The sequence below is a fragment of the Peromyscus maniculatus genome, chromosome 18, assembly GCF_049852395.1.
Source record: "Peromyscus maniculatus bairdii isolate BWxNUB_F1_BW_parent chromosome 18, HU_Pman_BW_mat_3.1, whole genome shotgun sequence".
Lineage (NCBI taxonomy): Eukaryota > Metazoa > Chordata > Mammalia > Rodentia > Cricetidae > Peromyscus > Peromyscus maniculatus.
The window spans coordinates 48941730-48958216 of NC_134869.1; the positions used below are offsets into that span (position 1 = coordinate 48941730).

The following is a 16487-nucleotide window of genomic DNA, read 5'->3' on the forward strand; positions in this document are numbered from 1 at the left end:
CCTCCTTCCTTTCTCTACCTTCATTTTGAGTCAGGCCCTTGGTGAACGTGGAGCTCACTGGCTGTCGGCTGGCTGGTCAGTGAACCCCAGAGTCCTGTCTGCACCCACCCATCCTGCTCCCCACGTGTGCCGCGTGCTTGGCTCACACAGATGGTGGGGATCCGAGTTAGGGTCCTCAGGCTTGTGCAGCAGACACTGTACCGGCTGCACCATCTCCCCGCCACGTCATCCGTCATTGTTAGGTTCTGTTTGCAGTGCTGGAGACTGGACCCAGACCTTGTAAGCTGTGATCTTTGCTTTGTTTTAAGAAGCTGAGCATGGTCATGCATGCCTTTAGTCTCAGCTGTTGATGGGACAGAGGCAGATCTCTGAGTTCAAGGCCAGCCTGATCTATATAGTGAGTTCCAGGCCAACCATAGCTACGTGCTAAGACCCTGTCTCAAAACAGTAAAAACATCCTTTACTGCTGTAAAGCTTAATTCTTTATAAATACATGATAAACAACTTAATCAAATCAATCTTCTTATTGCCCGTGTGTCAAGTTATTTACTAGACATGGAATTACTACATCTGAAGTTGGGAACGCATTAACTATAGATTTGCTGTCATACTACTCAGCAGAAATTTGTGTATTTTATTTTCTTATGCTGGAGATTGGGCCCAGGGACTTGTACATGCTGGGAAACTGCTCTGCCCCATAACTGTACCACCAGCTCCTGTGTGTAGTTTTAGAAGATATTAATTGCTTAGAAAACTACTTCGGTAACCAAGTAGAACATTAGAAATAAATTATTCATTTAACCAATAAATTATTGTTTGCTTTTTATTCGAAGCTTCCAGTGCTCTCGGACCAGCAGAAAGCTAATGTAGAGGTGAGTGGTTTCTTGAAGCCAATGGTAGATTTTCTTCCCCCAAATCAGTGTGTTTACTGGGGTTCTTTAGCTGACTGTGGGTGAGGGGTTACTTACCAGAGCAGAAGCAGCTCAGAGGCAGCTGCGTCATTGAAGAGCCTGCCCAGCTTCGGGTGCTAACTCCCAGAAGCCACAGCGGTGGAGCCGCTCCCAGCAGCCCTCCATGAGTGTGTAACGGGGAGGGAGGGGCTTAGCAAACCTGCTGAGTTGTAGGGACTTGTGAGTTGTGTGTTTCCCGAGTCCCGGGTACCCTCCCTCCAGGACGGATTGTTGTAACTCCGATTTGTACACAGCACCCCACTCCTTGTCTGTTTCACCTCCTCTTCAGGAGAGTCCCTGAGCCCTGGAGTGAGTGACAGAGATGCCTTTCTAAGACTCATCAGTTCTTTGTCTGAAATCTGCCTTGAAATGTAGCTCAAATTCCAGATTAAAAAGAACAATTAACAAATGTTATTTCATTATTAATTTTAGGCAATCATGTTGGCTGTGATGAAAAAATTGACTTATGATGAAGAATATAACTTTGAAAATGAAGTAAGGAAATTTTGTGTCAAAGAAAAACTGGTTTTAATTGTATTGCTTGTTTGCATCAAATTAGTATTTTTTTAGTTTCAGAGCCTTTTAAAACAAGAAATAGTGTTTTAAATCAATCATGTTTATACTGATGTAGTAATTTATGTTAATGTCAGTTTGGGGTAGCACTCATAGAGACCTGAATCCTTCACTGTCTAAGGGATTGGAGAGGTGACTCGGTTGGTAATGTGCTTGCTGTATAAAAATTAGGATCTGCATTTGGTGGCTGTAGACGCCTGAATTTGGTGGTGTGTGCTGTAGTCCTGAGCTGGGAAGGCAAACACCATGAGTCCCTGGGGTACCCTGGCCAGCCAGCCTGGCCTAGGCGTTGAGTCCCAGGTCTCAATGAGAGAACTTGTCTCACACACACAAGGTGACTAGCCCGTGAAGACAGTGCCTGAGATTGGCCTCCTGTCTGCACACACACGAATGCTCGAATGCACTTGTACACTTACACATACATAGAGAATCTTGTAAGCTGGGCTTGGTGGCTTATGCCTGAAGTCCCAGCAGTTGGCAGCCTTAGGCAAGAATATTGCCATAACTGTTGAGCCAGCCTGGGCTACATACTGGGTTACAAGTGAGAGCCTGTCTCAAACAAACCAAAAAGAATCTTTATTAAAAAAAATTTGGGGCAGGAGGAGGGAAGACGGGGGAATCTGTGGTTGGCATGTAAAATGAATAGGAAATCTCTTAATAAAACAAATAATTTACAGGGTTTGGGGTATAGCTCAGTGGTAGAGCCTTTGCTTACTGCATTCAGGCCCTAGCTTATATCTATAGCAACCAAAAGAGAAAAATAATGCTTTGTGACATTGAACCTACAGGTGACAATATTATTGATGCTTTTATCTCAGTTACTAAGAGTGGTAGCTTGAGGCTCAGTCAGTGGAGGAGGAGGAGGAGGGTGAGAATGAGGCTGAACTGGACTTGTTCATCTAGAAGTGTGTCCAGGTCATGAGAGGGTCGCTTCCCACTAACTTTAGGGCCATGGGGTGCTTGCTTAGGTGTGTGTGTGCTGTCAAAGGATGATGGTGATAATAACTAACACATCAGCCCCCGTCCTAACTCTGTTGGCACTTTGGGGAAATAAAAGGTGAATGAAGAGACCAGGCAAGTCTAAGCCGAATGTGGGCCCATACTGGCTGTGTTCTCTGTGTTCTCCCAGCCCTGTCCCCTTGTAGGCTGGGTGTGCCCCAGGCCTTTGATGGCTATGGTGTTTTTTAGAATTACTAACTACGTGAGCAGGAAGGGAAGTGCTACCCAGCATTTGGATTTTTCTATCCAAAGATAAGAGGGCCGAGGTAACTGATGGTTATTTATCAGTATGGTGAGGGTGGGCCAGGGTGTAGCGGTGGAGGTCGGTTCCCTCCTCCCGCCCTGGGCTGTGGGTGAGGGGTGCGGCCTCAGGCTCTGGCCGCAAGTCCTCCTAACCACCGCGCCATCTTGATGCTTTCGACTTGTGCCGCAGGGTGAAGATGAGGCCATGTTTGTAGAATACAGAAAACAGCTGAAGCTGCTGCTGGACAGGCTCGCTCAGGTGTCACCGGAGTTAGTGCTGGCTTCTGTCCGCAGAGTGTTCAGTACCACACTGCAGTAAGTCCTGCCCTTCGAGTAATCTCTTCCCGCTCCTGCTCTGACTGGCCATCCTCCTCCTCACGCCTCTGGAAACGGTGTCGCTTGTGTAATTTATCTTGTGTCCACCTCTGTGCTGTAGATTACATTGCTTGGAAAAAAAAAAAAAAAAAAGTAGTTTGACTTTTTGATCATTCAAGAGATTTTTAAAAATGGTTTTTATTGGGGGCTGGAGGGATGGCTCAGAGGTTAAGAACACTGGCTGCTCTTCCAGAGGTCCTGAGTTCAATTCCCAGCAACCACATGGTGGCTCACAACCATGTATAATTAGATCTTGTGTGTAAGCAGAACACTGTATACATAATAAATAAATAAATCTTATAAAAAAATAAAAAATGGTTTTTATTAGCATGTCAGCTATGCTGGGTTTCATTGTGGTATTTCCATACACGCACTTAATGTAGCCCAGCCGTTTTCACCTCCCAAACTGTTACTTCCCCTGGTCCTCTTGCGCTGTCTTGGTAACCAGTGAGTTTCACCGGGGTTGGTCACAGGAGCGTGGGCACCTTGCCAGTGGCCGAGCCGTTTTGTGGGTGCGTCACTGTCCCGAGTGTTGAGAGTCATATAAAAAGTCTCTGTTCGGGTCTCACAGACAGACACTCTGGTGCCTTGGCAGGAATTGGCAGACCACACGCTTCATGGAGGTGGAGGTGGCAGTGAGGTTGCTGTACATGCTGGCGGAAGCTCTCCCCGTGTCCCACGGTGCGCACTTCTCAGGTGACGTTTCAAAAGCTAGTGCTTTGCAGGACATGATGCGAACGGTAGGTATACTGAGCATCCTTCACTCTGTTGTGCGATAAGCGCCAGGGCCGCCTTCCTTGTTAGAGCTTGGGCTGTTTTTACCGAGGGAGTTTGGATGCTGCGGGAAACAAAGATGGGTTTCTTCGTTGTTTTTCCCCCTTTCTAGTTGGTAACGTCAGGAGTCAGTTCCTACCAGCACACGTCTGTGACCCTGGAGTTCTTTGAAACTGTTGTTCGATATGAGAAGTTCTTCACAGTTGAACCTCAGCACATTCCAAGTGTACTAGTAAGTGCGCGCCTCACTCCCACTTCAGTGATGAGAGACTGTTCTCTGTGACTCCTGACTAATGCTGGGTGACAGGTCTATGTGAATCAGGTCATTAAGATCTTCCCTGCATGTAACGTGTGTAACTTTCCTCCTGTACTCCTGGTCCTGCCCAACAAGTACAATTTGATGTGAGCAAAAAGTGCAGTGTGACAATGAAACCCTTGAATCAGACCAGAAATGATCAGTGTCTCTTTCTGTAGATGGCTTTCCTAGATCACAGGGGCCTGTGGCATTCCAGCCCTAAAGTCCGGAGCAGAACCGCTTACCTGTTCTCCAGATTTGTCAAATCTCTCAAGTAAGTGTCGGCTTCCAGGGCTGGTTGTGAAGTGTGCGCTTGGAGGCAGCCGGGAGTTGAACACACACACACACACACACACACATACACACACGCCCCCAACAGGAGCACTGGGTGTTCGTGCTCTGGCTTCCTTCCTTCCCTGCTGACTGACTGTTGCTGTATTCAGCACTAACAGATGGCTTGTGTGCATACTGTGATTGTTTTGTAGATTCTATAGATTATGATTGAGTGGGTGTTGGTGTAGATGGGAGTAGAGCTTTCCCATGTGGGATCAAGGTATCAAATTCAAGTCTTCGGGTTTGCACAGCAAATGCATTTCATTTTCAATTCAAAGATGGCTGAGCCATCTCCCTAGGCCAGGGTGCATGTTTTTTGTTTATTCGCTTGGTCCTGGAGATGGCAAACTGATTCCATTGCCGCTGTCTACCTCCCAAGTATGGGATTACAGGCTTGCCTGTGATGCCCAGCCTGAAAGTACATTTTTAACATAATCTGTCATATAGAGTATCTGTATAAGTCCTGGGGGCCGGGGAAAGTAGTACTATCGTCTTGGTAATGTATCACTGCAGAGCAGGTGGACTTTCTAAATTGCTCATAAGCTAATTTTAGTGATCAGATTGGCTAGCATAAAACTGAGCCTTGGTTCCTTCCCTTTTAAAGGGGTTCATATTTCAGCAGCTTGTGAGCACATGACTTACCCTTGTTTTTCCTTTTGATCTCATTCAGTAAACAGATGAATCCTTTCATTGAGGAGATTTTGAATAGAATCCAAGACTTGTTGGCCCTTTCTCCCCCGGTAAGTATCCTCTGAGTGTCTTCCCCGGATATCGAGACTGCCTGTGCCATCCTAACCAGCCTCACCCTGCCTCTAACTTGGGGAGGGGAGGTGTGCGCACCGAGTTTATGTGGATCTCTGTATCAAGATTGTTTAGATGACAAGCATAATAGGAATTCGGCAGCGTGGAGCATGTTCTGATTTCTCTGCACTGTTAAACGCAGCAGACATAGTTCATGGAGAAGAGAAGAAATCCAGCCTCTAAATTAGTCTCTAACGTGATCATATTTCTCGTTCCCAGGGCCACTTAACATTGAAGTTTTTGTCTTCAGACTTAGGGTCTAAAACATTCTGTCAGTGTCACTAACTAAAAGGATTGAAGTTGAGATCATTTATAAGTACAGTTTGATTCACACGTGGTTTTTGTTTTATTTTTATTTTATTTATTTATTTTATTTATTTATTTTATATATAAAATATATTGGTTTTTCAAGACAGGATTCCTCTGTGTAACAGCCCTGGCTGTCCTAGAATTCACTTTGTAGACCAGGCTGGCCATGAAGTCCACCTGCCTCTGGCTCCCAAGTGCTGGGATTAAAGGCGCGTGCCACCACTGCCTGGCAGAAATTTCATTTTTTTTTTTTATAAATGCCCGGTTTATGAGCCGATGTGGTGGATGATATTTCCCATCTCTCGTGTTCGTTCTTGATTAAGTAAATGAGAGGCACTAAATGTAAACCCTCGGTTAAGACGAAATTCCCGCCTAGGAGAACGGTTACCAGTCCTTGCTGAGCAGCGACGATCAGCTCTTCATTTATGAAACAGCTGGCGCCCTGATCGTCAACAGCGACTACCCTGCGGAACACAAGCAGGCCTTAATGAAGGACCTCCTGACGCCACTGATGGAGAGGTTCAAGGTTCTGTTGGAGAAGCTGATGATGGCTCAGGATGAGGAAAGGCAGGCCTCTCTGGCCGATAGTCTCAACCATGCGGTTGGATTTGCCAGGTGAGCTCCATTGCAGTTAAATTAAAATGTGAGTCTACGTAGGCCGAACCTCTGCTGTGGACCTTTGTATCATGGATACACTTAAGTGTTTTCAGAGCTCTGATTGTCTAAACTGGCTAGCAAAGAGGGTAGGTCATTTGCTGGCTCTATTTTTACCATGAGAACTGTCTAAATCCTTAGGACTCCAGCTTCTGACTTGAGTGTCAGTCAGTCCTGTGCTTCAGGTTAGCCCAGGTGTCTGTGTACCAGCAGCATACTGCGACATCGTGGCCTCGTTGGTATTGGGGCCTTCAGGAGAAGTCCCGACACTCCTTAGCTGTAACATTGCATCCCAAAGACACCAAGCGGCCGCTTACTTCTTTACCTACATTTTTAACAGCATGAAAATTGGAATGATTGCTAGTAAGTTATACCGGAAGTTGTCGTACACTGTACACTCCAGCGCATTTCAGCGCATAGCCAGGCCTGGGTGATAGGAGTGACTGGGCTGTGAGTGTGATTGGGTTGTTTTCTAAATTTAGTGAGTGATACGTACCGATTACCCGATGGCTTAGTCGTAGTAAGTACATTTTTTTCCTGAAGACTGTATCAGACTTTAGAGCAGCAGATAGACAGACTCAGATTATGTTAACTACATCTTATTATTTGCTTAGTTTATTTAACGTGCTCTGTGATGACATCTGGGAGCAGTCATTTCCACGTGGCCATTAACCACGGAGGGAAGTTATTCTGGCGTAGGGAAGAACGGGAGTCTAGAGTTGGCAGCTTGCCCCGCTGGTGTGCGCCGCGCTGGTGTGCGCCCTGAACTGGGAAGGATGAACTAACCCTGCCTGTCTGGTTTTGGTCGTGCAGTCGAACCAGCAAGGCTTTCAGCAACAAGCAGACTGTGAAGCAGTGTGGCTGCTCCCAGGTGTACCTGGACTGTTTACAGACCTTCCTGCCAGCCCTCAGCTGCCCTGTACAAAAGGACATTCTCAGAAGTGGAGTTCGGACTTTCCTTCACCGAATGATCATTTGCCTCGAGGAGGAAGTGCTTCCCTTCATCCCGTCTGCCTCAGAACACATGCTCAAAGACTGTGAAGCGAAAGACCTCCAGGAATTCATTCCACTCATCAACCAGATTACCGCCAAGTTCAAGGTACCGCAAGCCCTCCGAGTGCTGAGACTCTCGTGACTTAAAAATTAGAGTCTGCATCCTCACCTACCTACCTTACTGTGTGTTGTGGAGGTGGGGTGACTCACACATGTGGAGGCCAGAGGTCGGCCTCCATCACCTTCCACATTAGTCTTTGATACGTGGTCTGTCTCTGACCTTGGAGCTCATTGATGGAGCTACACCGGCTTTCGGGTAGACACTGGCGTCCCTCCCCCATCTTCGGGTACACCACCAGCTTCTCACTACAGGGGTCTGGAGCTTCAGACTCAGGTTCTCATGTGTGTGCAGGGAGCTCTTTGCAGACCAAGCCCCCCTCAGTCCCACCTTTACCTAGTAAATGACCCTGAGTTGCCTGGTCACATGGGTCATGGCATGTCTAACTTTCCCAATAGTCTGCTGTCTGCCACACAGGTAAGGCGAGGGAGATTTCTAGGTTGAAAATAGTACTTTTTTATGTGTATGAGTGTTTTGCCTGCATGTATGTAGGTGCACCGTGTGCATGCCTGGTGCCTGAAGAGGTCAGAAGACAGTGGTGGATCATCTGGAAGTGGAGGTCCAGGGCGTGGAGTTGTGTGCCTCTCTAGGGGTGCTGGGAAAAGGACCGAAAGTGTTCTTTATCACTAAGCCGTCTCTCCAGCCCCCTGAGTAGATGTTTTAATAAAAGCGTTAGTCACTGTAGCTGGAGAAAACCGCCAGGAAGAGCAAGTAAATCCGGTGCTGAGCTCTAACTGAGCACAGCACTGGGACTCGGGTGCTGGGACAAGAGGCTAGAAGTAACGCAGGGCATGAATCAGGCATGAGCTGGCCAGGGAGAACGGCACCAGGCTTTCTGAGTTCAAAGCCTGCCCTGAATGTTTTTTGTGGGTGTCACTCTGTACTCCTCATACCGACCCTCAGTGGTAAGAATGCTGCCTTCTAGAAGAGGAAACGGGGGCCCAGGTAGGATAAGGAACTTAGCTAATGAAAGTCACATATGTAGTTTAATTTTACAAAATTTATTCCTTAGGATTTTTTCCCTTAAGAATTTAAATTAAAAAAAATTTCTTGGTCAACTTTGATTATGAACACTTACTATTTTATCTCAATTTCTTTCATTTGTTGTTTAACTTTTATTAGAGTGTGTGTGTGTGTGTGTGTGTGTGTGTGTGTGTGTGTGTGTGTGTGTGTGTACACGCAGGTGTACATGCATGCCAGAGCATGGAGATCAGAGTCCAGCACTGTGGACTCAGTTTTCTCCTTTCGTCTTTCCATGGGCTCTGGGGGTTGAACTCAGGTCACCAGGCTCGCACAGTAAGCGCCTTTACCTACGGTACCATCTTGCTGGCTCACAACCAAAATTTTAAGATACAAGTTGAACTTCCAAAAGGTTTTTCCAAGACAGGGTTTCTCCATGTAGTTTTGGTGCCTGTCCTGGATCTCGCTCTGTAGACCAGACTGGCCTGGAACTCACAGAGATCCGCCTGCCTCTGCCTCCCGAGTGCTGGGATTAAAGGCGTGCATGGCTGCCACCCCACTCCCCACCTACCCCCACACCCCACCCCTGCTCAAGTTGAACTTCTTAAGATTGACTTTTATGTGTGTGGTGTTTGGCCTGAACACATGCCTCTGCACCATGTGTGTGCATTGCCTGGAGAAACCAGAAGCGGGTGTCATTATTTCTTGGAACAGGAGTTACTGATGGTTGAGAGCCTCATGTGGGTGCTGGGAGCGGAACCAGGTCCTCTAGAAGAGCGGCCAGTGCTCTTAACCATCTCCAGCCCCATACGTGTTGAATTTAATCTTGAGTCTTTGGGTAGTGCGTATGTTTATACATTCATTAAGTTTGTAAATATCCTCCGTAGAAAGCGAAGAGCTTTTTAAACACCCTCTTTGCAGAGCACCCCGTTGCTTTTCTTCATTGCTTCTGAGGTCAGTAACAGGTGCTCTTCTTTCCAGATCCAGGTGTCCCCATTTTTACAGCAGATGTTCATGCCCCTGCTTCATGCCATCTTTGAAGTGCTGCTGCGGCCCGCAGAAGACAACGACCAGTCGGCCGCCTTAGAGAAGCAGATGCTGCGCAGGAGTTACTTCGCCTTCCTGCAGACCGTCACAGGCAGCGGGATGAGCGAGGTGATCGCAAATCAAGGTAGGGATGCACGCCACGCACGCCAGGGTGTCCGCCTAGGTCCTTGTCTCAGCCAGACCCCTGAGCTCCTCGGTGAGTGGACGAGAACAGCGAACTGGTGAGGAGGTGGTCTGGTGGCCCTAAGAGTGTTCAGTACTTTGGAATAGAGATGAGTTACAAGCATGTAGAGCACCTTAAAGTTAATCTGTAGCCAGTTTCTCTTTCCCTGTATTTTTAATTTCTAGTAAGTAGTATAGGGAACGTGTGCCAGAATTGGCCTGACAGTTGAGTCTGACTGGCCCGTTTGCCATCTTGAAATTGAGGGTAGCACTGGCCAACCATGTGAAGAAGGCTTGTTATCACAGGTATCTGGGGGCTGAGCAGGACAGCCCAGTAAGTGCAAAGCCTTCCTGGCTGCACAGAATTCAGGGCCAGTCTGAGCAACTCTTGAGACATTTCCTCACAAGGGAAGAGGGGTAAGCTGGGCATGGTGAGTGTCTCAGCTACTTTTCCATTGCTGTGGTGAGACACCATGACCAAGACAGCAAATAAAGACCTTGTTGTTGTTTACAGTTTCAGAGGGTGAGTCCGTGACCATCATGGCCGGGGTGTGGCCACAGGCAGGCAGGCAGGCAGGCGTGGCGCTGGAGCAGGAGTGAGAGCTAGGCACATGGTAGAGAGAGTTCACTGAGAATACCACAGCTTTTGAAACCTCAAAGCCTTCCACGCCCAGTGACACGCCTCCACCAGCAAGGCCACACCTCCTGATCCTTCCTAAACACTTCCACCAACTGGGGACCAAGCATTCAAATACATGAGCATGTGGTGTCCATTCTCATTCACACCGTCACATAGAGCCTTTAATTCCAGTATTGGTGAGGCAAAGGCAACTACACATCAGTGAGTTTGAGGCCAGCCTGGTCTACTCGGCAAGGTCCTCCCCGCCCCGCCCCCCAAAAAAAAAAAAAGCAGAAGATATTAAAGGAATCCTGGCTTCTCAGTCCTTAGAATTGAGGCGCCTGATTAATAAAATCAGTGGAGGGGTTTTATCAACGCTCTAGACATGTTTTGACATGCTGTACATGTTGAAATGAGTGCTTAAGGTAGTGTGTTTACTTTTGAGATTAAAGTCTGGTCTTTCGCCTCAGGTGCGGAGAACGTGGAACGGGTGCTGGTGACCGTCATCCAGGGAGCCGTGGAGTATCCGGATCCGATTGCACAGAAGACGTGTTTCATCATCCTCTCAAAGCTGGTGGAGCTCTGGGGTGAGAGGAACCTGCTGTTTTTGTTTTGTTTTGAGGTTTTATCCTGACCTCCCCCTCCTCCCCCCCCCTGCCCCCACCCCATGCATACTCTAATCAAGTGGTCCCACGGTGAGCTACACCTCCTGATAACTGTCTTCTGACCTTCATCCCCAGCCTGCCTAATGGGACTGTTGAAATGAAATGGTTAGAGCTGAAATGGAACTCTGATCCAGATAGAAGCAGAAACCGGGGCTTGATTTTTCCCTTTATGTGGACTGACTGACTCTCTTTTTAAACAAGATGAGCATTTATTTGGATTCTCTTGACAGGAGGTAAAGATGGACCAGTGGGATTTGCTGATTTCGTTTATAAGCACATCGTCCCTGCATGTTTCCTAGCTCCTCTAAAGCAGACCTTCGACCTGGCTGACGCGCAGACGGTGTTGGTAAGCACCTCAGAGTCCGTCTACACATGCAGCTCTCTAGACGCTTCTCTGATGACAGGCGGGTTGTTTTTATGTAGACATAACGACTTCAGAGTAGTCACCGAGTCACTTTGCCTGTTTTGGGGACAGAAGTAGGGATGCCACACATTTGGCAGGCGCTTGACCGCTAAGCCACACCCCTCCTCTTCCCTTCTCTCCTCAGTTCCCCCTCCCCTTCCCCTCACTTTGCCTTTGGCACAGGGTGTGCTGTGTGGCCGTAGCTGGCCAGGGTCTCGCTGCACCCCCGCCTGTCTGTCCTCAGACTCTGGGCAGTCTCTTGCCTCTGCCCCCAGAGCGTGGGACTGTATGTCTGTGCCGTCATGCCCCTGCGGTGACAGCAGACACGGCCGCTCTCGTTCTGTGTGCCGGGCCCCAGGTCTCATTTTCAGAGTGCTTCACGTGAGAGATGTTTCTCACTTCTCAATGGTTGGGTAAAGCCATGCTGCTCCATTAGGACTACAGTTGGAAGTTTTTCTTTTTCTTGTATGTCTGTGGGTATTTTGTTTCCATGGATGTCTATGTGCCGTGCGCATGCCTAGCGCCCCCAGAGGCCAGAAGAGAGAGTCACATCCCCTGGGACCAGAGTCACAGCCGGTGGTGAGCCATCGTGGGGTGCTGGGAATCAAGCCCTGGTTCCCAGGCAGAACAGCCAGTGCTCCTAACTCCTGCGGCCTCCCCCCGGCCCCCAGGGGTTCGTCTTTTGCTTTCCTCTGTGTGGCCTGCTTCCTTTACCATTCTTGACTCCCTGCAGGCACGAAGCTGTGTGTTTTCCTTGCAGTAGCGTGGAGGTGGGAGGATAAAAGTTTGGTTTTGTGCGGAAGCACTGCCCATGTTAAATTTTAAACTTCACTTTACAGGCGCTCTCTGAGTGTGCTGTGACGCTGAAAACAATCCATCTCAAACGGGTAAGACTTACGCTCCTTGCTCCGTGTTTCACGGTTAGCCCTTATCTGCTGTGTCTTCAGTTGGGTCTGACTCATCACCTGGAAAAGTGTGTTTTATGAAAGGTCACTTCGGTACTGATTTTGTGGATGTGTGGAAAGGACTGAATGAAAGCAGCGACCATTACCGCCCTTCACATTGTGGGGCACAGGATCATTTCAGTGTTCAACTTCTGTACAGCCAGGGGCTGCCCGTGGGGTGGGGCACGTGTGCCTGTGCCGGCCAGAGGTCAAGGTGATGCTTTCTGTCACTGGGACCTGGGGCGCACCATTAGGCTAGGCTGGCAGGGCATCTCTCAGCGCTCAGGCTTTTGTAACTGAGGTGGGGTTGGGGGTGGAGCCCATCCTCACGTTTACGCAGCAAGTGCTTTGCCAGCTGAGCTGATACTCCAGCCTGTGATTGATTTACGTGTACATTTGTGTGTATCTGTGTATATTTGCTTTTGCAAGACAGGGTTTCTCTGTGTAATAGTCCTGGCCGCTCTTGAACTCACAGAGATCCTCCTGCCTCTGCCTCCCGAGTGCTGAAATTAAAGGCGTGCACCACCACACCTGGCAAATCGATTTATTTTTTATTGTTAGCTGAGACAGGATTTCACACTGTGGCCCGGCCCGGAATGAACTGCTAGTGGTCCTTCTGCCTCAGCCTCTTCCTCACGTATAGGGGTCACAGGTTTAAATGATTAGAGACTTCCATTACTCATAAATACCAAGTCCTTTCCTGTCAGTCTAGTCATGGATAAATCATAAGTGACTTTGGGTATTTTCCAATAACTTGAATTAGGTGCCAATATTTAAAAATAAGTACTTTTTCCTTTTAACAAAAATTGCAATTCTAACTTCTGTGGCCCAGCACAGAGCAGCATTTCCTGAGCTGCAGTTAGCTGCAGTGGCCCGTCCCCCGTCCCCGTCAAGGAACATGCTGTCTTCGCTTCTCTGAGCTGGAGTCTTTCCTTCTGACAGAAGGAGGAAGGAAGGGGAAGGAAGGTTTTAGTCCAACGGCATTTCCTCTAGACCTGTGCTACCCCTAAGTAGGGTGGGGGGAAAATGTGTAAAGGTGAAGACCCAATATTTCAGAATCAAGGGAAAACTGCCTAGGGAGGGAGATGGCTCAGTGGTTAAGAGCACTGACCGATGTTCCAGAGGAACCGGGTTCAATTCCCAGGCCGTCCAGTGTCCAGTCACGCCAGGATAAAATTGAAAAAAAGAAAGGGGGGGGGACGGGACACATGACCCCTTTTTAAGAGGTCACGTACCATGGCATGAAGCACTGCCTTCGCCCCACCCCCAAAGCCCAAGGTCATGGGCGGAGCAAATAACAATAAATAGTGACTTAAATGAGTATTTTAATGGGTATATAAAATAGTATAGTTGGGCAGTGGTGGAGCACACCTTTAATCCTGGCACTTGGGAGGCAGAGGCAGGCAGATTTTGGTCAGTTCGAGGCCAGCCTGGTCTACAAAGATGAGTTCCAGGACAGCCAGGACTATTACAAAATACCAAAAAGATACTCAAAACACCAAGAAAAGAAAAAGAAAAAAACACCAAAAAAGTCTGGGACCGAAGCTGCCTGACTGAACAATAAGCAAACAACAGGAAAAGGCGGACTTTGTCAGATAGGCCTTAAGACGAGGATACGGTGGTGGGACTGGCTTTCCAACCAAAGCAGGGTGTGTGTGTGTGTGAGGTCGGCAGCTGTCCCACGGGGATCTGGTGGGGCTCGGACGTAAGCTTACGGATGTAAGCTTACGGCAGCAGCGACAGCGGAAGAGTGCAGCGGGGTCGGTGCGTGGAAGCTGCGCTCGGAACGTGGACATTTGGAACACCGGGAGGCCGAGTGCTGGTCATGTGGGTCACTGGGGGGAAAGATGTTCAGAGAGCGCTTGGGAATAGGACGAGTACGAAGTGCTTCCAACTAAACGCTGGCTTTGGAGTCCTCATTGTTAGTCTGTCAGAACTTGTAAGATCAGGACAAAAGGAACTTTGCCTAAAGCAACGAGAAAGAAATACCCAAAGATGGGGAGAGATGCGGCCTCAGAAGTGAAGAGTGAGCGCTGGTCTGCAGAGGACCTACCTTCGCACTTGCTTGGGAAGGTTCTCAAGTAGCTCAAGGGATCCAATGTCTCTAGCCTCCGTGGGCAAGCATGCATGCATGCACGCACGTATGCTCTCTCTCTCACACACACACACATACACACACACACTCATTCACAGAGAATACACATACACATAATCAAATATCCTAAATATCCTAAAAATGAGAGCGATACCCAAGTTGTTGGGAATGTGAGTATGAAGTACTTAGAACTAAATGCTGACTTGGGAGTCCTCATTGTTATGTCAGAACTTGTAAGATCAGGACAAAAAAAACCCACACTTAGGCTGAAACAAAGTTAGGAAAGCAAGGACAGAGAGGAGACGTAACAGGAGACAGTGACACTGGAAGATGCTTGGAGAAGGGCTGAGGAGCAGTTCAGAGCGGTGGTCTCCACCATTGCCTTCCATCCAAATTAGTGAAAATCCTGATTTTAACACACACACACACACACACACACACACACACGTATGTATGTACGTGATAATGCGGTTGTATGGGAATGGCGAGCAGTGCATTGGAAATAAGCAGAATGGGCAGGTTAACGGGAAGATGAGAAGTGAGAAACCTTTGAGAACCAATGTAGTGTTCGCTCCCCCCCCCACACACCCAGATGACAGTTCCTCTGAGGGGTCATTAAGTTGAGACCGGGGCCCGTTTAGGTAGAGGGCCAAGAGTCAAGGTAGAAAGAAGATAAAGGAATCCTGTGACTGAGAAGTACTAATAATAGTAAACAGAAAACTATAAGCAATCCGGATGTTAAAGAGGGAAAGGTACGGTTGTTTTGAAACAGTCTTACTCCGTAGCCAGGCTGACTTCATGCTCAGAGTGGTCCTCATGCCTCAGCCTCCCAAATGCTAGGTGTGGACCACTGATTTTGTTTAGGGATTTGCTTTCAGGTAAACCATCAACCTACTAAAGCCCTTAAAAGTTATCAGATGCAGGTCAGGGAAGATGGGTCGATGGCTCGGTCTGTCAGATGCTTTCTGTGCAAGCAGGAGGACCTGTCTTAGGTCCTCAGCACCCACGAAATAGCCAGATGTGCACACCTGTAATCTCAGTGCTGGGGTGGGGATGCAGACAGGTGGTTCACCCCCGGAGTTCACTGGCTGGCCAGCCAAGCCCCATTGGCCCCTCCAGACTTAATGAGAGACCCTGTCTGAAAAATAAGGTGGAGAGCAGTGTATGGAGACCCTGGCACCACCTCTGGCCTCTAGGACGTTCACACACAAGTTACCACAAGACACGAAGTTCACTGCTGTTCTGAAGTATTGAATTTGTTCAGTTTTTCTAGAGCTGTTCTCTCAGGAATACATTGCTAAAGGGAAGCAGTGTCAAAGTGTCTCCTGGGTTTCTAATCAAGGCGGTCTGTTCTTATCCTAATACTGTATCGTCTGTGAAGTGTAGGTGTGTTGGTCTAGCCTCTTGAGCGTTATTAGTGCCCAGAAAGATGACTGGGTTGTCTCTTCATCTGCAGGGCCCCGAATGTGTTCAGTATCTTCAACAGGAATACCTGCCCTCCTTACAGGTCGCTCCAGAAATAATTCAGGTAAGAGCTCTCCTAACAGATCTTGCTTGAAATTTTATTAAATAAATAAATGTGTGTACTTCAAATCTAAATTTTAATTCACAAAAGCCATATGGCATTAGCTTGTTTTGCTGTCAATGGCCTGGAGCCTAGACTAAAATAATCCATGAAATTGAATGGAAGCAATTTTATGTTTTTATTCTACTAACATCCAATACAAATTTAATTTCCTGCCATTCAGTAAATGATAGGTCACAGTAATAGTAACATTGTCTGTAGCTGTACCTATAGAAATGACGTTTTTCCTTTTCTCCGTGCATGTGTGTGCGCATGTGGGGGGGGCTAGAGGACAGCTTCAGGCGCCATGCGCAGGACACCATCTGCCTCCTTTGAGACACCGTTTGTTGGCTCGACATTGTGCTAGAGTGCTGGTCTGAAGCACAGGTCTCCTGGTTGCTACCTCTGCAGTGCTGGGGTTACAGGGACAGGCCACCACACTTAGCTTTTTACTGGGTGCTGAAGAATCCCCCAACCTGACCTCCCATATATTTCCATGTCATGCAGGTTGGAGATACTTAGAAATAGTTGTGTGTGCCACTGTTATGTGTGTCACTGTTGTGTGTGTGCCACTGTTGTGTGTGTGTGACTGTTGTGTATGCCACTGTTGT

General features: G+C 48.0%; 1 protein-coding gene across 2 annotated transcripts in view; it reads left to right on the forward strand.

Annotated features, from left to right (window-relative positions):
• The window catches only part of Xpot (exportin for tRNA), a 40235-nt gene that overhangs the window by 17271 nt on the left and 6477 nt on the right, over positions 1–16487 (forward strand). Inside the window, exons 10-23 of one of the 2 annotated variants that reach the window (XM_006973340.4) lie at positions 834–872; positions 1383–1445; positions 2956–3080; positions 3736–3880; positions 4027–4146; positions 4389–4483; positions 5213–5282; positions 6029–6267; positions 7120–7405; positions 9359–9548; positions 10676–10792; positions 11101–11216; positions 12113–12160; positions 15769–15840. In XM_006973340.4, the coding sequence (XP_006973402.1) occupies positions 834–872; positions 1383–1445; positions 2956–3080; positions 3736–3880; positions 4027–4146; positions 4389–4483; positions 5213–5282; positions 6029–6267; positions 7120–7405; positions 9359–9548; positions 10676–10792; positions 11101–11216; positions 12113–12160; positions 15769–15840 (1725 nt within the window). The remainder of the gene's footprint in view (positions 1–833; positions 873–1382; positions 1446–2955; positions 3081–3735; positions 3881–4026; positions 4147–4388; positions 4484–5212; positions 5283–6028; positions 6268–7119; positions 7406–9358; positions 9549–10675; positions 10793–11100; positions 11217–12112; positions 12161–15768; positions 15841–16487) is intronic. The other variant, XM_006973341.4, reaches the window with a different exon arrangement.